Source organism: Pyrus communis, chromosome 13 (genome assembly GCF_041283825.1).
Source record: "Pyrus communis isolate YQ-2024b chromosome 13, ASM4128382v1, whole genome shotgun sequence".
NCBI classification, from domain to species: Eukaryota; Viridiplantae; Streptophyta; class Magnoliopsida; order Rosales; family Rosaceae; genus Pyrus; species Pyrus communis.
This window is the reverse complement of record NC_142577.1, coordinates 28,411,304-28,433,779: the sequence shown is the minus strand read 5'-3', so window position 1 is coordinate 28,433,779 and position 22,476 is coordinate 28,411,304. Positions and strand designations below refer to the sequence as shown.

The 22,476-nt window shown below is 37.4% G+C and overlaps 2 protein-coding genes across 5 annotated transcripts; one reads left to right on the top strand and one right to left on the bottom strand.

Moving 5' to 3' along the window:
* The first annotated feature begins 12,819 nt into the window (after window positions 1-12,819).
* Window positions 12,820-14,538, top strand: LOC137736757 (clavaminate synthase-like protein At3g21360). The gene is made up of 3 exons (XM_068476015.2): window positions 12,820-13,205; window positions 13,721-13,974; window positions 14,063-14,538. The coding sequence occupies exons 1-3, from the start codon at window positions 12,840-12,842 to the stop codon at window positions 14,406-14,408; spliced, it is 966 nt and encodes a 321-aa protein (XP_068332116.2). The 5' UTR covers window positions 12,820-12,839; the 3' UTR covers window positions 14,409-14,538.
* A 2,674-nt stretch (window positions 14,539-17,212) lies between these two features.
* DCP5 (decapping 5) lies at window positions 17,213-21,829 on the bottom strand. Of its 4 annotated transcripts, none has more exons than XM_088682897.1 (9): window positions 21,552-21,829; window positions 20,540-20,640; window positions 20,064-20,135; window positions 19,023-19,952; window positions 18,398-18,493; window positions 17,906-18,097; window positions 17,689-17,796; window positions 17,441-17,613; window positions 17,213-17,310 (listed from the first exon to the last, which is right to left on the bottom strand). In XM_088682897.1, exons 1-8 carry the CDS (start codon window positions 21,697-21,699, stop codon window positions 17,446-17,448), a joined length of 1,815 nt encoding a protein of 604 aa, XP_088539023.1. In that variant the 5' UTR covers window positions 21,700-21,829; the 3' UTR covers window positions 17,213-17,310; window positions 17,441-17,445. The 4 variants fall into 4 exon arrangements, with proteins under 4 accessions (XP_088539023.1, XP_088539024.1, XP_068332114.2 ...); XM_088682898.1 differs by having other exon boundaries at window positions 17,918-18,097; XM_068476013.2 differs by having other exon boundaries at window positions 17,213-17,613.
* Between the last annotated feature and the right edge of the window lie 647 nt (window positions 21,830-22,476).

Here is a 22,476-nt window from a genome sequence, read left to right as displayed (position 1 = left end):
ATCACCCTCTTTGTGAGGTTTGTTACTCTTGCCAAGATGACCCCAAACCTCATCCTTGTTGAACTTCTCATTCATTGCCATGAAATCAAATTCTTCAGTGAATTTTGTTATGGGACGTGAACTCTGCACACCAACATGTTATTTGTTTGGCAATGTCAGTGATGCCAAAAATGCAACAACTTAATTCAGGAGAGTAGGTTCAGTCCAATCAGGGGGGGATATTGACTGCAGATAATTTGGGATTTATCATATATGTCACTTACTATAGATTAGAAGTAGTCGAGAGAATAAAAACACTTCTTCTGACTAAACACTTCCAATCAAGAAATTTCAATTTCAGTTCGCATTTAACAAACCACTGATTTCCAACAAAATTCAAATTGTGGGGGAAAAAGGCTTCCTTACCCCAGTCCCCCGTCCTCTTTCACGTCCCCTATATGTATAACCCTGGCGATTTCGATTTTGGTATGGAGCTCCATTTGGCTGAGAACGCACATAGTCCTATTTATGGAAAGAGGGAGAAGCCAACGTCAGAACTCCATGCAATCGAACCACAGAACACGTAATAAATTAAAAAAAGAGGGAGAATTGGCTGTCCCAGCAACAGAGGAAGTCGTTTGAGATACGCTTGGATAAGGCAAGGTTGGACCAGAAATTGCATGGGGCTTGTTAGAGATTGGTGGCACAACACTTATATCTGGGCTTGATGTAGCCAGAGAAGATAGTGGTGGCAAGCTTGCACTAAGCATGGCTGCCGAAGGTGCAGAGGGGGCAGAACTAGGTGCTTTGTCAGGCATTGAGCTTGGTAGAGTTTCAAGAGATAATGTTGTAGAAGGCACTGGAGGCAGAGTTGTTGGCAATGTTGACGGGGATAAAGAAGTAGCAGTCAAACTAGAGGAACTAATACTAGCAGCAGGAAGCAAAGGTGGTGGAACTTCAGGCAAGTTTGAGGGCATGTTTGAAGCTCCAGTAGGTACGGAGGGAGTAAAATTGGCGTACTGCAGTGGCTGCTGCAGTGAAGAAGGCATTGACAGCCCAGGTGGTGGTCGAAGCAATGACTGCTGGTGTAAATGAGGTAGCCCATTTGGAGGGCCATAGTATCCTTGCCAATACATTGGCATACCATTTGCACTTGGAGGAGGCGGCGTACCACCCCATGACGCTAAATTGCCTCCAGGTTGATATAAAGGCAAACTACCTTGGAAATTTGGACCAGGGAGTCCCATCTGTGGAGCATGGGAATTAATATCCGTCAAAGATCCACTAGCTGGGGCAGGCAAGCTCGATGTTGAAGGAGCTGGGCGGGAATAGTGAGACTGCGAGAGAGAGAGAGAGAGAGAGAGAGAGAGAGAGAGAGAGAGAATAAATTAGCAAAGGTTGGCTAGATGCATCCCAAAAGTTAAAATTCCTTCTCTTACCTGGATAATAGCTGGATCATTGTTTATAGGTGGTGTAGGCTGAACAGGTGGAGATAGAAGACTTAACCTGTAAATCCTGAAAACAAAGATAATAACGAAAGACTTAGGGTCTCGATATTTACATGAAAATATAACCAGAAGTAAATCTGGGCTACATTGTTCAAAACTGGTCACCTCATTAAACTTACATTTTCATCAAATATCATTATTACCATATACTTCAGTTGCCATATTTGAGCTTCAGTTTTAGCATCAGAGAGTAGTCAACACCAATTGCAACATTATAGGTTCTATTTTTACTCTTATTAAACAACCAAAGTCCATGCTACGATTGAAGAAAAATACCATCATCGTAATTTAAACTCATAAAGTTGGCACATTTTGGGATTTTTATTTTTTATTTTTAACTTTCAGACAAAAATATAAAATACTCGTTGTGAAATCCAATCTGAGGCATCTCAGTACCAACCTTGATGTCACTCCCGCGAATTAAAATATACTCATAAACTTTGTCTCCCGGTGGGATTTGTGGTCGGTCCTTCTTTCTTCCTTCTGTTCCAAAAGATCGCACTGCCGTGTGAAAAGTAACAAATTAGCATCAATACATCCATCCATATCTCAACAATAGCACTTGATGATACAATATATGTACATTTATTATCCACGTCACATAAACTATTCATACAGCTCTTCCTAACCCTGTGAAGCAGTTTTTTGGGAGCAAGGGGAAACAATTTTATAAAGAAAACCATGTAACCCTTCCAAATACAGAAACGATAAACCATTTAGAATCAAATTTTGTACTTTTCTACGGAAATCCCAAAGCTTGACGAATTATGCAATATGTACATAGAAGCGCAATGAGCCATATCAATTCTTCGCTATATCGTACTTTCAAACTCAATTCTAAGAACACACTAATTCCTGAATCTCATACTTTACACACTCACATGCATACATGTCTTCACAATTCACAATTGAGTAAAATTTCAAAAATTCAAATTCCTAAATCAAGAATAATTAAACCAAAACGCCAATCGAGACGACTGGACTATTAATAAACTAACAAATCAATTTGATTTAAACAAATGGTACATACAGAAAAATGAAAGGTTCCATAAAAAAAACCATTTATTCCTTGCAAAATATAGAAAAGATGTAGAATCACAAAATTCTACATTTTCACAAGGAGTCACAAAAATTTGCAATAAAATACAAAGAAGCACATTGAGCCACTGACAGTCAGATTCAATAGCAAATTCACAGTTGCCGAAAATTTAAAAAATCTGAAATCATTAATAATTAAACCCTAAAAATGCCAATCTAGACGAATTAACTAGTGATAAACTAAAATTAAATTAATCAAATTGACCAAGATAACAAGACCTAAATGGAATCCAGACAACAATAATCAAAATTAAAAATCGAGAGAGTAAAATTGCTGCAGACAACAATAATCCTTGAACCAGGCAACCACCTATGGATCAAAATTGCTGCAGAAAATATAACAAAAAAAACATATTCAAAACCCAACTCATAAAAGTATCTCCTTTATCAATGGGAAATGATTTCCGTACACTTTTCCCATTTATTTATGTCCGTTGATTCTTCTTTGATTCATTCAATCGAAAGACTAAAGATAAACACGTACGCAAAACAGAGAAAATGGGCGTGTGGAAATCACTCCTCTTATCAATTAAAGGGTTTGCTTCAATCTTTAAACATGTTGCTAAAAAACTTCCATTACCTTCTCCACTAATGAGAATAAACCCCATGACCATGAATAGAGGATGAAGAGCCTGCAAAAACAACAACCACCCTTTTCAAATTTTTTAGCTTCAAGAAATGATCAATTGAGATATTATCTGGGTTTTGAGAGTAAATTAAGAGGTGTGAATAGAAAGAGTGGAGAGGGTTCATACTAAATAGATGAGCCTTGGTGTTCTTGTGGGGAATAGTGAGGAAAGAAGCTGGACTTGAAGGAGAAAGCCCAGAAAATGACTAGAGCTGCAACTGCAAGCCCTGAGATTCTGGCAAAGAAGAGGAGTCGAACTAGTGAATGTGTTGTAAACCATCAGAGTTTATTGAAGAAGAAGGTTATACAGACGCAAGAAAAAAGAAAGGAATAGAGAGAAGTAGAAGATGGAGATATTAGAGAGAGAAATCTGTTAAGAATTATAGTATATTTTCTTATCTATTTACAATGGTTTGTTACAAGCTATTTATAATAGCATTTGGTAGCTTACACTCTAAGTAACAATATAACCAACTTAACTAACTTTATAATCTTTTGACACTTGTCCATTTCATAACCATTGGATCTTAATACTCCTAACATCCCCCCTCAAGCTCAGGGGCATATAATTTGAGCTTGAGATTGACACAATGTATCTGAAAAAGAGGAGCAGACAATCCTTTGGTCAGTATATCAGCAAACTGCTCATTTGAAGACACAAAATGCACCTGCAATTGCTGTTTTGCTACCGTCTCTCGAACAAAATGCACATCAATCTCTATGTGTTTCATACATTGATGCTGGATTGGATTTAAAGTCAGTGCTATGGTAGATAAATTGTCACATAAGAGAAGTGGCTTTTTTTATAATTGGAATATGCAGAAAATGCAACAATTGCTTGATCCAATCAAGTTCAGCAGTTGTAGTTGATAGAGCCAGATATTCAACTTCAGTGGATGAGCGAGAGACATTATTTTGCTTCTTAGATGACCACGAAATGGGATTAGACCCCAAAAATACAACCATTCCAGTAGTTGATCTTCTATCATTAGGATCCCAGCCCAATCTACATCACTATATGTAGTAATATCCAGTGAACTCTTGACATAATGAATTCCACAACCTTGATTAGCTCTTAAGTATCAAAGGATCCGTTTAACTGCCATGAAATGTGACTTCATAGGGTTTTGCATAAACTGACAGACCTGATGCACTGCAAAGGCAATGTCAAGTCTAGTAAATGTCGAGTATTGTAGAGCTCCAACTAAACTTCTATAAAAGGCAAGATTATTATAAGGTTTCCCATCATCTTTGAGCAATCTATTGTAGGGCAAACATGGAGTAGCACATGGTTTAGACAGCAACGCTTCAGACTTAGTTAACAAAATTGTCACATATTTGTCTTGAGAGAGAAACAAGCCATCCTTCTTCTGCACAATTTGAATCCCCAGAAAATAGTGTAGTGGTCCCAAGTCTTTGATATCAAACTCCTTGGTAAGTGAATGAATAACTTCAGTGATTGCTTGAGTTGCACTGCCAGTAATAATAATGTCATCCACATGCAAGAGTAAAATTACCACAGAGCTGTCAACAATTTTCACAAACAATGAAGAATCTGCATATGTGGATTTGAACCCCAAAGATGGGTAGAAAAGTGGTGAATCTCTCATTCCAGGCTCATGGTGCCTGTTTCAATCCATATAAAGACTTATGTAATTTGCAAACATAGTCTTCATGTTTGATATCAACAAATCCAGGTGATTGTGCCAATGAAGGAAGGCATTTTTCACATCCAACTGTCTCAATGTCCAACCAAAGTGTGCTGATAAAGCTAAAACCAATTTCACTGTTGTTGGTTTAACAACTGGACTAAAAGTCTCCCCATTAGTCAATCCATTCTTCTTGGTTAAAGCCTTTAGCTACCAGTCATGCCTTATACCTCCCAATTGACCCATCAACATTCTTTTTGATCTTAAAGACCCATTTGTAACCATCTAAGTTCTTGTGTTTTGTCAGGGGAACAAAAGACTATGTACCTTGATTGTGTAATGCTGCAATTCCATCGTTCATAGCCTCATGCCATACTAGAGTTTTGAAGGCAGATTTATATGTTGCAGGTTCTACTTGAGTCAAGTCAACTCCTCCATGTTCATGAACAGCAACAAGGAGAACAATCTTCTTAACAATGCCACTCTTTGACCTTGTCTGCATAGGGTGGAGATTAACTGGAGGAATGGAGAGAACCACTTGCAATTGTTCATGTTGGAATTCAGGTACCACAAGGAGTGTGGAAGACAAGGGTTGTGTTGTTGATGTAGCAATGGATTGACTGCAACTTGAATCTTCTACATCTGAGCTTGAAACTGTAACTGAATTTGTAGGAGATCCTTCTAAGATTTGATTAATGATAGTATTTGGTATGACACTAGGTGGAGGACGTGAACTTAATTATGTTGGACAAGGTTCATAGGGTAGTAATGTTGTGAATTTGGTAAAACAAGAACATTGTTGTGATCTGGAACTGGACTTGGTGTTTGTATGAGTGATGGCAGTGGTGAAGATGAAGTAAACTGATGTATAGTATTCAAAGAATTATAAGGAAACTCTATCTCATCAAATATCACATGTCTAGAGATATAGACTTTGTTTCTAGACACATCATAACAGATATACCCTTTATACTTGGATGCATACCCCAAAAAGACACATTTGGTTGTTCTGGGATCTAATTTAGTGTTGTTGTAAGATCTTAACCAAGGATAACAAGTGCATCAAAAAAATTTCAAATGTTGGATCTCAAGTATAGAATTATGCAACAATTGGAATGGAGACTGGTTGTGCAAAGCAGGAGATGGCATTCTGTTGATTAAGTACACTGAAGTTTGACAAGCAAATGACCAAAACAGGGATGGTAGAGAGACAGTTTGTAACAAACTGATAGATGTTTCAATGATGTGTCTGTGTTTTCTTTCTGCAATGCCATTTTGTTCGGGTGTGAGAGGACATGACATTTGATGATGTATTCCTTTATCAAATAAGAATGTTTGATGACATTTGATTACCATACTTAGGATTGAAGTTAAGAGTGAACCGATTCTTGCCTTTGTTATTATTATTGAAGGACTTGTATGCATTCAAATTGGGACTAGCATGGTTGCCACCAGAAATGGGAAAAGACTGATTCTTGGAAGATAAGCCAGTGCTTTGTGCCATTAATGCAGACAACACAGGTGAATTAGAGCTATTTTCAAGCAAAGTTTCTTTAGCAAGTAATTGAGATCGAAGATCTTTCAATGATATCACAGTTTCACGGCCCCTAATCACAGATCTTATGGTATTGAATTCAACAGGCAAACCATTTAGTGTAAGAATTACAATGTCATCATCATCAAATAATACACCAGCAGAAGACAATAAATCTCTTGCTTCTTTAATTTTCTGCAAATATAATGTGACATAATCATTACCCTTCTTTATGGTCTGAAGCTCGGATTTGAGTTAGAAGATGCTCGTTCTTGTGACTGTAGAAAATTGTTCTTTAAGGCGATTCCACAGTTCTTTGGAGCTAGTGCTTCCAATTACAGTTCTTTGGAGCAGTAAAAACAAAGTTGCAGTAATCAATTGCATTAACACCTTATCATGCATCTTCCATATCTTTTAGTCATCAGATGAAACCCTTGTACAAGAATCACCAGACAAAATTGCCGAATTACCAGAGGAATCTCGACTGAATTGAGCAGGGCAGGGCATTGAACCATCAATGAAACCAATTATGCTATGGCCTTCAAGAAGTAGCTGCATCTGAAAATGCCAAGCCAAATAGTTCGTCTCATCCAATTTCACATTTACCAAACTTGAGACAGATGAAATCAAAGAAGTAATCGGAGACTGTAAGATCTGTAACTGAGCAGCTTTCACCAATGTTGCAGATTGTAGAGAAATCACAAAGAATCTTGACAGAAACCAAATCACAAACAGTTGGTGGGCACCCTTTAGAGATTGAAAAACCAGACTAAGAATTGCAGAGAAAACACCTCAATATACCAGAAACCGATCAGCAATATACCAATATACCAGAAAACAATCACAGTAGCGGCAGCAATTGAAACCAAGATCAACAAACTGTCAAGCTTGTATGCTTGTTCCGGCTCTAATACCATGTAAACCATCAGAGGTTATTAAAGAAGAAGGTTATACAGAAGCAAGAAAGAAGAAAGGAATAAATAAAGAAGTAGAAGATCGAGATATTAGAGAGAGAAATCTGTTGAGAATTGTAGTATATTTTCTTATCTATTTACAATGGCTTGTTACAAGCTATTTATAATAGCATTTGGTAGCTTACACTCTAAGTAACCATATAACCAACTTAACTAACTTTATAATCTTTTGACACTTGTTCATTTCATAACCATTGGATCTTAATACTCCTAACAGGTGTGACTGTCGCCTTGGATTTGATACTTGCAGGTCCAACATTTTGAGAGCAAGAGTTCAATGCACCAATAGCTGAAGTCTAGATCTAGTTTGGTACAATAATACCATGAAATTTGCGTAAAGTTGCTTTCTTTCTCGAATTATTTATGTGGAAAACACAGATGCTTTCACTCAAAGATTGTCCCACTACTTGTTCTTTTTAAGGAAAACCAATTAAAATGGCTTAAAAACTTTGAGTTTTAACGATAAGGACAAAATAAAGGATAAAGTGAATAGTATCATGATTGACTTTTTCGTGTAAAAATGTGATTTTTCGTTAAAATGAACAGTACCGGAAGTTTTTTGTTAAAATTTCCTTCTTTTTAAGGCTTTTTCTTTTTTTTATGCAATTTCTGTTTGGATAATGCTTGTATGAGACCATGCAGAATTTCTTTGTTTCACATTATTATTAAATGATGGAACAAGAAGGTTTGGCCATGAAAAAATACAAGCATTATCTTTTATGTTTTCATTTCGTATCTCAAGTTATTCTATTTCGTCAAGTTGGTTGAAAAAAAATTGATAATTTGACACTTATAGAATTAGAGCCATAACAAAGAAAAATGCCAAGTTTCAAGCAAACTTGACGAATCAGAGCCATCACAGAGTTGCAAGATCTGTTTTTGTGAATTTGTTACACTATTATTTACAATTTTTGCTACATTGATTAAACCTAATTTCTAATCTATGTGCTTTTATTTTGTGTCTCGTGTTATTAATTAAAATTTTATTCCTTTTCAATTTTTTATCAAGATCCTTAGGTTTTAATAAACATCATTAATTATTTCAATAATAAACTATTTTTTATTTCTAATATATTCATTTAGTGTTAATAATTTTACATTTGGTATATTTATATTTATGGTTAAATTTTTTATCATATATTTTTATTATTAGTTTGTACCTATTTTTAATTTGCAACTTTTTTTTTTATTTGTACCAATTTTCTTTTCAGTTTTAATTTGTACCCATATATATATATATATATATATATATATATATATATATATATTTTTTTTTTTTTTTTGTGCCCATATTTTTAAAGTTTTATTTGTATTTGTACCCATATTTTTTTAATTTATTTGTACCCTTTTTTAATTTTGCTAAATGTACCCATGCTAATTATATGTATTTATTTTATGTTTTAAAATATATCGGTAGTTATTTTTAAAAATATGTTAATAAGTATGTGGGTACATTATTTTCTTGCTATAATTTTGTGAAGAACAATATTACTCTAATATTTATTTTTTAAGTATTTATTATATTTTAACAATATTATTTGAAGTTGTTTAAATTTCGTAATTTGTGGGATATTAAATGCATAAATGCATGAGTTAAATATCTTAAATGATATTAAGGACATTGATCAAAATATTTAAACAAATAAGGTTTCAGTCTAACAATTAAATTTATTAGGGACCCAAACTAAAATGATCCTTTAATAAATTGCATTTGTGTATTTATTACACTATTATTTACAGATAAAAAATAGTTTCTTACATATAAAGCAAGAAGCATCTAACAAATTCTTGTTTAGATTTTAAATTCTGGTTTCAACTTTAAATAGGATGCTTTGTGTTTTGTCACGTGCCTCGTGTTGTAATTTTGTGAGGTTATAAAGTAATTAAGTTAATCTGTGGATGCCATGTGTCAGTTTTCTGTAAACATTGAGTGTTTGCTAATGTGCGCACATGACGCATAAATTTTGAGGTGTGATATCCACATCCTTTTTTACATTGCTCACATTTTTTAAAATTTCAGCTATCAAATTGAATGAATAAAAAAAATATCAAAGAATAAAAATTAATAAGAAATAGGTGAAAAGTAAAAAGGAATATGTGGATACCACACCCCCTAATTTTTCCTTGGCCCTGGATTTATGTAGAGCTGCTGCCTAGGGACTTTGTCCGTATCAATGGGATGTTAATTAAAATTTTAAATACACTTTCTTAATGTGGTTTTTTAATCATTTATGTGTGTTGGCTAGCTTGTCTATTGATGATATAAGAATATTCAGTGTATATATTGGGGGCTTTAAGAACAAGATCCTTTTCGGATCTTCATGTCTGAAGCCAACAGATTTAGAGATTTGGACTTTTAAATCTTGCAGTCTTTATTGGTACCAAGACGCACGTTACTCTGATTTTTCAGAATAAGAAGGGATGGAGAAAATGCTTCGAGCCAATGTTCGAGTACCAAGCGCCACGACACTAAAGTAATTCATATCATACTCCGAGTAAAAGCTCGAACGACCTTCAATAAAATGGTATATGTACTTGGAATCAACATAGATGGGTAGGTAACCCATTTCATTGGCTCACCTCACATAAACTAAAAATCTGAATCTCTTATTCTCTTTATTCAAGGACTTAGATCTCTAAGTCCTTAAACCCTGTACATAAACATCCAAAAGAGGATCGGGACACACAAAGATTAACAAAAAAAATAAGTAGCATATATCTATATGGCCTATAAAATTGCCAAGTGGAGCATAGGCAGATGCGAAATGCCCCGCGACCAGAAAAGCTTGAAATGTAAAAGCTGGACGGCCGGCTTGATTACATCCTTGTATGCGGACGTAGAGGGCCAGAGGCATTGTAGCATTTGAAGCAGAAAAAAAAAAAAAAAAGAGGAGAATTTGTCAACTTGTGTTTGTGTTAAGCACTTTGCTTCGTCCATAACGTTATGGAAACGAAAGGAGGTATCAAAATACTCACTCATACGGATATACCAAGGCCTTCAGAGATTCCAACAATGGAACGGCAAATCACAAATTAGATCAAGGTAACTCGAAAGCTCTTTATGAGATGGCAAACAAAGATTTGTTAGTCTGCTAGCTGTTGCATAACAAAGATCAAGTACTGTATTAGGGTTGTTATCTGTGTTTTTTTTTGTTTTACTTTATGGTTTTTTACTCATCGACTTCTCGGAGTTTGATGGCCGATAACCCTTGTTAACCCTAGCTAACATACAACCTTGATTTGTAGTAACATGCCAACTAAAGAAAAGGACACTATTCGGCATTTTATATGTGCGGAGTCATTCTTACTTGCATACGAATCTATATTCGATACATATTACCACTATGATTAAAAGTATGTTTGCGATTGCTTCTAAAAGGGGCTAAAATTACTTTCAAACAGCTAAAAACGCTTCTGAATTTGTGCAAAAAAACCTAAAAGTGTTTCTGGATCATAGAAGCACTTTCTAAAGGAAACACTTGGAGTTTTACTAAAATTTGTGGAACAAACAGTCCCAAACGAGCCCCAACTCGTTAAATTGATGAACTGTGTTATGGCCGAAGTATTTTCCACTGTACAATCAATTTATGTTATACAACTTGTCTTTACTTTGCATAAAGTATCTATATGCCTTGCTAAGCGCCCTATACAGTATTTTTCTGTATATTATATTGTGTTTAGTGGTGATTGACAGAGTAATTATCATTCATTTTTGGGTAAATATCATTTTACTACCCTCAAGTTTCGTGGTTTTCAACATTTGGTACATGAAGTTTTTTTCGTCCCAGAGTCATACCTAAAGTGTTAATTTTGGGATAATCTCATACATCCGTTAGTTTGACTGTTAAATCAGCCATTAACTAGTGACATGGTGCCCACGTGGATAATGAATGGGTGTCACGTGTCAATCTGGGTCCACGTGAATATTAAAAAATAAAATAAAAACTAAAACAAAAATTTTAAATTTAAAAAACTAAAAACCGAGCCTAAACCTAAAAAATTTAAAATTGCCCTCTTGGCCGTCACCCTCTTCTTCGCATAATTTCCAAACCCAGCTACCAACCCTTCGACCATATCAATCAACTCGAACGGGCTGACCGGGATCTGATTGAAGGAAAACAGTCTGCTGCACAATCTCTTCATCTCCGGAGACAATGTCGCAAGCAGAAGCTCATCTTTACACTCATTCCGACTCTCAGCAAACCCATTAGTGGAATCCTCAAGCTCTCTGAGAGTGTACCAATGTCCCCACCCCAAATGCAAAACCTCCAACGCACGGATCATCCCTTGGTCCCCAGATCGAGCCTCCCTGCTGCCATGCGATGACCCACCGTCATCGCCCTTCTCTGGGTACGAAATCTGGTGGTCATTTCTAATCTCAATGTGAATTCTCTGTCGGCTGCCGCTCCTAGCCGGGCTGTCGTGGTGATCGTCTTGCTTGAGAAACAGGGGCTGGGCTCTGGCAGAATCCGAGTCAGCAACTGGGTCAGGATGGCTCTAGTGGTTAATGGGTTTTGGGTCGGGCTGTGATGGGTTGTTCCGTAAGTCGTCAATTCGGATTTCTTGGATCTCTTTGGAGACGTTTGGGATGGTGGATGAGTTGTGTGTAAAGGTCTTGGCTTTCGAGGAGTTGCTACTGTTGCAGTTGGAAGTGAACCAGAACGAGATGAGGAAGACGACGAGAACAATGGCGGCTCCGACAAAAATTCCCAAAACAACCCACAAATGCAAACCGAAAATGGAGGTCCTTTTCAAAGCAGTTTTCCAAAGGATGATGGCTTACTCAATTTTGGTAGCTTAGGTAGCAGCTTGGGCGGTCTCAGTGGATTGGGAGGAACAAGTGGGTTGGGTTAGGCCGTGCGGCTGATGGCTTTCTGTGTTGGATGGAGACGAAAAAACAGTGAGAGGAAGAAGGTTGGGTGCAAAGGCGGCGGCAACTTTAAATTTTTTAGGTTTAGATTTGGTTTTTAATTTTTTTAATTTAAAATTTTTGTTTTAGTTTTTTTTTCAATTTTTTAATATCCACGTGGACCCCTTAATGACACGTGGCGCCCAGTCATTGTCCACATAGACGCCAGATCATTAGTTAAAGGCATATTTAACAATTTAACTAACGGATGTATGAGACTGCCCCAAAATTTATACTTTAGGTATGACTCTGGGACGAAAAAAACTTGATTTACTAAATGTTGAAAACACAAAACATGAGGGTAGTAAACAGAGATTCATCCTTCAATTTTTTATAACTTCTGGTCCCAAATTTGAGATACCTCCGCAAACAAAACCAATAATAAAAAATAAAAAAAAAGAATTATTGGGTCGTATTACAACATATAACAAGCAAAATGACATACAAAACATCTAAAATCAGACGGTGAGAACCATATCCCCACCACTATATATAACCCCTTCGAATCTAAACACCAAAACGCCCATAAACAAATAGCAAGTTAGAGAGAGAGAGAGATTATGGAGCCCTTCACCAAAGACTTCAAAGTAGGAGAGTGCGAAGGCCAGAAGGTGGTGGATGGTGAGACCATGCCACTGGTGCTGCAGCCTCCAGCACCCGAAAACAACGATGTGGAGTCACTTATTTTGGCTCTTCAGAAGAACAAGGACTGGTTTGATCAGATGCTTGTCAAGAACAGCGCTATCCTTCTCCGAGGTTTCAATGTGCAGAACCCTGAGGAGTTCAACGACATCATAGAAACCTTCGGTTGGGATGATATTCGCTATGTAGGACCGGCGCCAAGAACTCATGTGCACAAGCGAGTTTGGACTGCAAATGAAGGACCTCTCTCAGAGTTCATATACTATCACCATGAGATGGTCTTGGTAAGTGCATATAATACTGTCACCATGAAAAATCACCTTATTTCTAGGGACATAGGTTGTCAAAAATATTGGAGAAGTCTCCTGGCAGTTTCATTCCTGTTTTCTTAGGTGACAAGGCTCGGCCTAGAATGGTTGTTTCTTGTAACCGAAAAACAAAAGAACGCGTTTTTGTTGCATTAGGATCGGAGAAAGGTATCGAATTCATCGCTAGGAAGTGTGAAATTGATCATGTTTTCTGCGAACATATGCTGTGTCAGTTGCTTCCCTCCCCTGCACCAAAGCACAGAGAGATTAATAAGTTAATTAACTGTCATATATCTTGATTTAAGCAAACATTTTTTACTTGAATTTTTTAAGCCAAGTCAAAACATGGACTCATTCCAACCTTAGTATGTTCCCTGCAAACATGTACCGATGACTCTTGTATCGTAAACTAAAATTCGAAGCGTTGACTCTCTATATTCTAATTAATTAACCCCAATTGACTGTGTCTTAACTAATTAATTAACCTGCAGATTAAGGAATATCCCAAAAAGGTCATCCTATTCTGTGAGATACCTCCACCAGAAGGCGGACAGACCCCATTTGTTCCGAGCTTCCGAGTGACGGAGAGGATGCTGGAGGAGTTCCCGGAAGCTGTGGAAGAATTGGATGCAAGTGGCTTGAAATACACCTTCACAGCACCAAGTAAGAACAGCACAGGTTCTATGAGGGGCAGGGGTTGGGAGGATACTTTTGCCACATCAGTCCGTGCAGAAGCTGAAAAAAAGTAATACATTCATATTTTAGTCCATTATATAACGTGTCGACATCATTGCCACCAGCTAAAATGGACAATGTTTGTTTACTTGTGGCAGGGCTAATGCTTTAGGCATGGACGTCGAGTGGCTAGCAGATGGGGGAATCAAGACGATATTAGGACCGAGGTCGCTGACGAAGGTGTTTGAAGGAAGAAAAGGGAGGAGAATGTGGTTCAACACGATGGTTGGCATGCATGGGAAGGAGATCAGCTCGGCCCTGATGGCGGACGGGACCGAGATTCCGGCAGAGCTGGTGAACAGATGTGAGCAGATAATCGAAGAAGAAAGCATCCAGTTTAAGTGGGAGAAGGGTGATGTTCTCTTCCTCGATAACCTGGCTTTGCTTCATGGAAGAAGGCCTTCTCTTGCTCCCAGAAGAGTCTTGGTTGCCACATGCAAGTAGAACAACCATCGATCTCATGATATGATTACCACAATATCTTCTACTTTCATCAAAGTTGTATGCAACTATGCATGCTATGCATTTACGAATAAGCTACTCGATATCGGAGACATTAAAGTACGTATACGTAATAAGATCTCAATTTGTGATTTCAAATTCAATTTGGTGAACTTGAAAGGCATATAGTGAATATGATATGCAATTAATTGGGAAAGAAATAAACAATTAAATTGTGTGCATTCCCTATATCATATCTCAAACTCTTAATTTCACGAGAACATGTGAAACTCTTTCATTTTCACAGCACATAACCTTGTTTAAAACTCACAAGCTTACGGCGCGAGACATAACATAAGTATAAGACTAGGGAGACGTTTTTTATTGCATGATCATTCAACATTACGAGAGAGAGAAACACATAATTATATACGTGCACATATACATTCGGTAAGTTTTAGAGTAGATAAAGAGGGGAGAATTCCGTGAAATTTTTGAAATTTGTATATAAATTGGACAAAAATAGTTACAAGAGATGAAACTACAAGTGCCTTCTTCTCCTTCTCTTTCAAACTCAGCTTATTCTTTGGCAATCAGCGTCTCACTTGCCCGTTTTCCGAAATCATCTTCAGAGTCTGCCAAAGGCGGATCCACAAAGGGACCTAGGAGGTCTTAGGACCCCTCAGCGATCCTAATATGCAGCTAGAAATTTTCCAGGGGACCCCTCAACGAGAACATAGCAGGGCAAGGGGGGAGAAGAAAGAAAACATGGTTTTTTAAAAAGTTGGTCCAAAATGCAATGTTTAGGCCAATTTGTTTAATTTAATTTAATTTTTGTGAAAAACTAATGAGATAAACGGTGCCGTTTGTCAATTGTCCCTGATTCCATATGCCTAGCCTCACATGGGCCATCTTTCCCAAGAGTCCCTTTCCTTTCCCCCGTTCCGTTCCTCTGCTTTTCCCCCTAATCCCCATCTTTCTTATATTCACCCAAAACCCTAAATTTCTAATCCCACCCAATCTCATATTATAATTACATTACTCCAAGAAAGACCAATCGTCATCATTACAAAGTGGAGCTCGTTTTTGAGGTCATTCATTTCCAACTTACAGAATTAGATGATCGCTTCGATGAAAGTAATACCGAATTGCTTATTTGCTTGGCATGTTTAAGTCCAAATGATTCATTTGTAGCTTTTGATAAAGAGAAGCTTGGTCGCCTTGCTCAAATTTATCCTGAAGATTTCACAGATCGAGAGAGATCGGTACTTCAAGATCAACTTGATATTTGCATTCATTTTGTGCGTTCTGATAATGATTTTTCTCAATTGCGGGGGATTAATGAGCTTGCTAAGAAAATGATGGATAAAGGGTTGCATCGAACATTTGCATATGTATATTTGCTTGTTCAGTTGGCTTTGGTTTTATCAGTTGCAACTGCTTCAGTGGAGAGGGCATTTTCCGCTATGAATATCATTAAGGGTCCACTTCGCAACAAAATAAGAGATCAATGGTTTGAGTGACAGCTTAGTTGTTTACATTAAAAATTATGTTTTTTCATGTATTGGTAATTAAGCTATCATGAAACATTTTCAGACTATGAAACCTCGTCGTGGACGTTTGAATTAGGATTTTATAGCTTGTAATGTTGTTTTGCACATGATTTTTGAATGAAATGTATTATATTTAACTTTTCAATGTTATTTTTATTTATAAATTTTTTGACCTTTGTTATTGGGACCAAAGTTTAAAATCCTGAATCTGCCATCTGCACCTCTGGGTTTATCAGCCTTCTTCCTTGTCAGCCATTGCTAATATGTAATCCAAGTCTCTGGTGGCGGTATAAGATGATGCTGCTTTCGGAATGTTGTAGTTTAATAATTCACTTCTACCACCACTTTTGAAGACTTGTGGAAGAGCCCTTATAGTAGAAACCTTAAATTCAAGTTTTTTTTTTTTAAATTCAAGTAGAACCCTTACAGCAACATTTTCAAATAATTTAAATTACATTGTTGTAAAATATTTTTGTAAATATTCAACAAAAAAAATAAAAATAAATTCATACATCAATTTTTTTTTCTTCGCAAAAAACATAACTAGAATGACTTCATTATTGGCTTATGTCATGACATGTGTCATGGCTTATGACGTGGTCATTTTTTTTAAAAGGGGATAACTCATGGAAAGTCACAGTTATCCACTTCTTCTAGGTCCGGAAAGACTCACAGAAGCATTTCAACCTCTGGCCACAAGTCTGGCTTCCTTCAAATTAAAAACTGGAGATCTTAGGTTCGAAACTCGCTGCCGATAGGATTTCAACTCTTTACAATCATTAAATTAAATTTTCCTATCTCAATCTCCTCCATTAGATGTATATTTCTTGTTATCCTTTCACTTATATTAATGTCATGATCAATTCTTTCTTATCAACATAAGATTTCAACTCTTACAACCATTGGATTAGATTTTCTCATCTCCTTTTTTAGTCTTCCACCATAAGTCTCCATCTCGTTCCCATTCAAACCTATTTCCGGGAATTGGATTTGATAATCTGCCGAGAGAGAGGCCATTGATGGTTGAGCAGTCGCCTGCAAGGCGGACATCAGTGCAGGAGGAGGGGTGGGGTGGTGGTTGGGTAGGGAACACCACACACATGATACATGCAGAATTCTATCCGAGTGACTTTAGCCAGGACCAACGCCGATATCAGCTACGACTTCGGTCGAATGCCAATAGGGTCGTCATTCCAACCCCCGACCGTCAACGGGTGCCATGAATCAATCAACGAGAAGAAACTAAACAGAAGGTTTTCTTTCACTAAACTCGGTGCTTCTTGATTTGGTCAATAAAAAGGAATGTCAAGTCAGGTTGAAGAAACACATACAGACCGACCGGCAATTTGATACTGAAAAAAAAAAGCATTTACTTCTACTTACTCTCTGGACAAGCATAAATAAAGCAAAAAGCACAACATTAGCATAAGCCCTAAATCTCTTTGCTGTTCTGAAGGGCAAGATGAGGCTTTGAATGTTTACCAATACTAACTCTCATAGGCAGCACGAGTGGGCATGGCCCGGCCACGGCCCCTTGGGACATAGGCGCCACCACCTCCATAACCCCTTCCATAGTAGCCACCACGACCACGGCCACCACGCCCAAGACCACGGCCGCCTCTTCCACCCCGGTACCTTGAAAAAGCGCCAAAAGTCTGCACCCCAAACAAGCAACCGCATTAATAAAAAAACTCCAATAACTAAGATGACAAAAACAAAAAGGTTGTTACCTCTGTATCTATCTTTATTTGCTCAGAGTATCTTGTCCTTCCATTCTGGTCATGACTCATAGAATTGCACGAGATGGTATCAAAGAAGTCATCCTTATCGTAGACGGGCTGTGGCACAAAAACAAAATTAAACAAACTCAGATTACAGAAGTAATACAAGGATTATTACTTACAGTAGAATTCATCTAGCTAGAATGATAAAGATAGCCAATGCCACCTTGATTTCAACCTTCGATAACTCAGCCTCGTCTTCATCTTCAATGTCATCTTCATCACTGTCATTCCCATCACCCTCTTTGTGAGGTTTCTTACTCTTGCCAAGATGACCCCAAACCTCATCCTTGTTGAACTTCTCATTCATTGCCATGAAATCAAATTCTTCAGTGAATTTTGTTATGGGACGTGAACTCTGCACACCAACATGATATTTATTTGGCAATGTCAGTGATGCCAAAAACGCAATAACTTAATTCAAGAGAGTAAATTCAGTCCAATCAGAGGGGGGGCGGGGGTGTGGGGTGGGATATTGGCTGCAGATAATTTGGGATTTATCAATATGTCAATTACTATAGATTAGAAGTAGTCAAAAGAATAAAAACACTTCTTCTGACTAAACACTTCCAATCAAGAAATTTCATTTTTAGTTCGCATTTAACAAACCACTGATATCCAACAAAATTCAAATTGTTGGGGAAAAAGGCTTCCTTACCCCAGTCCCCCGTCCTCTTTCACGTCCCCTATATGTATAACCCTGGCGATTTTGATTTTGGTATGGAGCTCCATTTGGCTGAGAACGCACATAGTCCTATTTATGGAAAAGAGGGAGAAGCCAACGTCAGAACTCCTTGCAATCAAACCACAGAACACATAATAAATTAAAAAAAAACAAGAAACTTGAAGTCCTAAACCCTGACTACTAGACTAAACCGAGTTGGTGGAATAAGAGAAACCACCAATCCACAACAATTCAGTCATTTAAAAGGCTGGATCAAATTCAGGCTGACACCAGACATATGCAAATAAATCTAACAAAAAGAAATTCAAACAAAGAGCCTGCCCGACAATTCAGATTTTCATGGGGGTGAACACCCACACCATCTAATCCTGAATAATAACTCCCACACCATCTAATCCTGAATAATAGCAACTCAATCTAATAAGCATGTTGATAACTAAGTTGAAAACCACCCCACTGAATCACAATCCGCTTTTTTTTGTTGCACCCAGCCCACATATACAAGGAGTCACAAAAACTAACTAGTCCAGAGGCATGCAAGAATCTGTGTGCGCGCGCGCGCGTGAGCGTGTAACACATGCATGTACGACAAAACAACCTTTTGACCAGCCTGTGCAGGTTGTTGAGGAAGTGGCAATATTGGTGGCTGAGGTTCTGCTGAAAGTGGAACCAATGGTTCTGATGAGGTTGATGATGAAACTTGTACAACCTCCACATCCTTGTGAGCTGTTTGCAGAGATTGAGATGAAGAGACTGTAGCGGATCCCGACTGCAAAAGCTGGCCTGGGGTTACCAAAGAAGGCACTAGTGTTTCCATGCGTAAAGAATTGGCTGTCCCAGCAACAGAGGAAGTCGTTTGAGATACGCTTGGATAAGGCAAGGTTGGACCAGAAATTGCATGAGGCTTGTTAGAGATTGGTGGCACAACACTTATATCTGGGCTTGAAGTAGCCACAGAAGATAGTGGTGCTTTGTCAGAGGGGGCAGAACAAGGTGCTTTGTCAGGCATTGAGCTTGGTAGAGTTTCAAGAGATAATGTTGTAGAAGGCACTGGAGGCAGAGTTGTTGGCAATGTTGACGGGGATAAAGAAGTAGCAGTCAAACTAGAGGAACTAATACTAGCAGCAGGAAGCAAAGGTGGTGGAACTTCAGGCAAGTTTGAGGGCAAGTTTGAAGCTCCAGTAGGTAAGGAGGGAGTAAAATTGGGGTACTGCAGTGGCTGCTGCAGTGAAGAAGGCATTGACAGCCCAGGTGGTGGTCGAAGCAATGACTGCTGGTGTAAATGAGGTAGCCCATTTGGAGAGCCATAGTATCCTTGCCAATACATTGGCATACCATTTGCACTTGGAGGAGGCGGCGTACCACCCCATGACGCTAAATTGCCTCCAGGTTGATATAAAGGTAAACTACCTTGGAAATTTGGACCAGGGAGTCCCATCTGTGGAGCATGGGAATTAATATCCGTCAAAGATCCACTAGCTGGAGCAGGCAAGCTCGATGTTGAAGGAGCTGGGCGGGAATAGTGAGACTGCAAGAGAGGAAAGAGAGTTAGAGAGAGAGAGAGAGAGAGAGAGAGAGAGAGAATAAATTAGCAGAGGTTGGCTAGATGCATCCCAAAAGTTAAAATTCCTTCTCTTACCTGGATAATAGCTGGATCATTGTTTATAGCTGGTGTAGGCTGAACAGGTGGAGAAGATTTAACCTGTAAATCCTGAAAACAAAGATAATAATGAAAGACTTAGGGTCTGGATATTTACATGAAAATATAACCAGAAGTAAATCTAGGCTACATAGTTAAAAACTGGCACCTCATTAAAGTTACATTTTCATCAAATATCATTATTACCATATACTTCAGTTGCCATATTTGAGCTTCAGTTTTAGCATCAGAGTGTAGTCAACACCAATTGCAACATTACATGTTCTATTTTTACTCTTACTAAACAACCAAAGTCCATGCTACGATTGAAGAAAAATACCATCACCGTAATTTAAACTCATAAAGTCGGCACATTTTGAGGCTTTTTTTTTTTTTTTTTTTTAAAAAAAAAAACTATCAGACAAAAATATAGAACACTCGTTGTGAAGTCCAATCTGAGGCATCTCAGTACCAACCTTGATGTCACTCCCGCGAAATAAAATATACTCATAAACTTTGTCTCCCGGTGGGATTTGTGGTCCATCCTTCTTTCTTCCTTCTGTTCCAAAAGATCGCACTGCCGTGTGAAAAGTAACAAATGAGCATCAATACATCCATCCATATCTCAACAATAGCACTTGATGATACAATATATGTACATTTATTATCCATGTCACATATACATTTATTATCCATGTCGCATAAACTATTCATACAGCTCTTCCTAACCCTTTGAAGCAATTGTTTGGTCATAAAGCAAAGGGAAACAATTTTATAAAGAAAACCATGTAACCCTTCCAAATACATAAACGATAAACCATTTAGAATCAAATTTTGTACTTTTCTACAGAAATCCCCAAGCTTGATGAATTGTGCAATATGTACATAGAAGCGCATTGAGCCATATCAATTCTTCGCTATATCGTACTTTCAAACTCAATTCTAAGAACACACTAATTCCTGAATCGCATACTTTACATACTCACATGCATACATGTCTTCACAATTCACAATTGAGTAAACTTTCAAAACTTCAAATTCCAAAATCAAGAATAATTAAACCAAAATGCCAATCGAGACGACTGAACTAGTAATAAACTAACAAATCAATTTGATTTAAACAAATGGTACATACAGAAAAATGAAAGGTTCCATAAAAAAAAACCATTTATTCCTTGCGAAATATAGAAAAGATGAACCATTTAGAATCACAAAATTCTACATTTTCACAAGGAGTCACAAAAATTTGCAATAAAATACAAAGAAGCACATTGAGGCACTGACAGTCAGATTCAACAGCAAATTCACAGTTGCCGAAAATTTAAAAAATCTGAAATCATTAATAATTAAACCCTAAAAATGCCAATCTAGACGAATTAACTAGTGATAAACTAAAATTAAATTAATCAAATTGACCTAGATAACAAGACCTAAACGGAATCCAGACAACAATAATCAAAATTAAAAATCGAGAGAGTAAAACGGTACCATTTCTGAGTCCAATACTGGACTCTTCGGTGTTGATGTTATAAAGCACGCCTTCATATCTGATCTCACTCTTGGAAGTCAAACTAATCAAGCTCCCTATGTACGAATCGGCCGCCGAGCTCGATCTCGCAGCAGTCTCCGTAGCCATGGACTCCGATTTTGAAACCCTAGCGCATACAGATTACAGAGTGAAAGGGAGGGGAGAGAGAGTAGGGTTTTGGTTTTGGGGGTGCCTTTGAGATTATCGGGTTCTCTCTCTTTTCGTGGGAGATTTAAGCCCTGTGACTTTTTGCATTTTTGGTAATTTGATGATAATGACGATCTGACCAATGAGGATTTGACACGTGGTGGTTTGGGACTTGTTGGTCTTTTTGGTTGGAAACCGAGGAGAAGTCGGTCCCATTGACGAAAATGTTCATAATTTATGAGTATGGTCTGTTCCTTATGCATAGTTGTATTGTACATTATCTTTGCCGGTGGGCCCGCCAATTAGAGGTGGAATGAATTGCGTAATTTTTCAACGTGCTCAAATACGATGCAAAACACAAAATAAAAATTTTCTCTTAAAAAACAAGCCGAGCGTAAATGTAGATTGTTTCGATTCCAACCACTTCTTTTCATTCCAGCAAACTAATTATTTAATTTAATGACAATGAGTTATTGGCTAATTTATTGAATTTAACTGTAAATAGGATTTTGAAAATGAAGCAACACTAAGTAGTTTAGATTAAACATGTTCTTAAACAAATCTAATTGTGCATAACAGCAAACCAAATTATCAATCAAACGACAATGTCAATTTATCACGATAGATTGAATCAAATTAGATTAGAGTAAAACTCAATTTAAAGAAATGTATAGAATTTTAAAGGAAGAGTTACAGAAAAAAAGAATGGATTGAGGAATTAACAAGAAAAATAAAAAC

What these genes read in the sequence shown, in the direction of transcription:
- LOC137736757 (XM_068476015.2), top strand. Translation starts at nt 12,840, where the DNA reads ATGGAGCCCTTCACCAAAGACTTCAAAGTAGGAGAGTGCGAAGGCCAG. An exon ending in ATCACCATGAGATGGTCTTG is followed by an intron (nt 13,206 to 13,720) that starts GTAAGTGCATAT and finishes ATTAACCTGCAG; the next exon opens with ATTAAGGAATATCCCAAAAA. An exon ending in CGTGCAGAAGCTGAAAAAAA is followed by an intron (nt 13,975 to 14,062) that starts GTAATACATTCA and finishes TACTTGTGGCAG; the next exon opens with GGCTAATGCTTTAGGCATGG.
- DCP5 (XM_068476013.2), bottom strand. Translation starts at nt 21,699, where the DNA reads ATGGCTACGGAGACTGCTGCGAGATCGAGCTCGGCGGCCGATTCGTAC. An exon ending in CAGTATTGGACTCAGAAATG is followed by an intron (nt 20,641 to 21,551) that starts GTACCGTTTTAC and finishes TTCACACGGCAG; the next exon opens with TGCGATCTTTTGGAACAGAA. An exon ending in TTCGCGGGAGTGACATCAAG is followed by an intron (nt 20,136 to 20,539) that starts GTTGGTACTGAG and finishes CTTTGTTTTCAG; the next exon opens with GATTTACAGGTTAAATCTTC.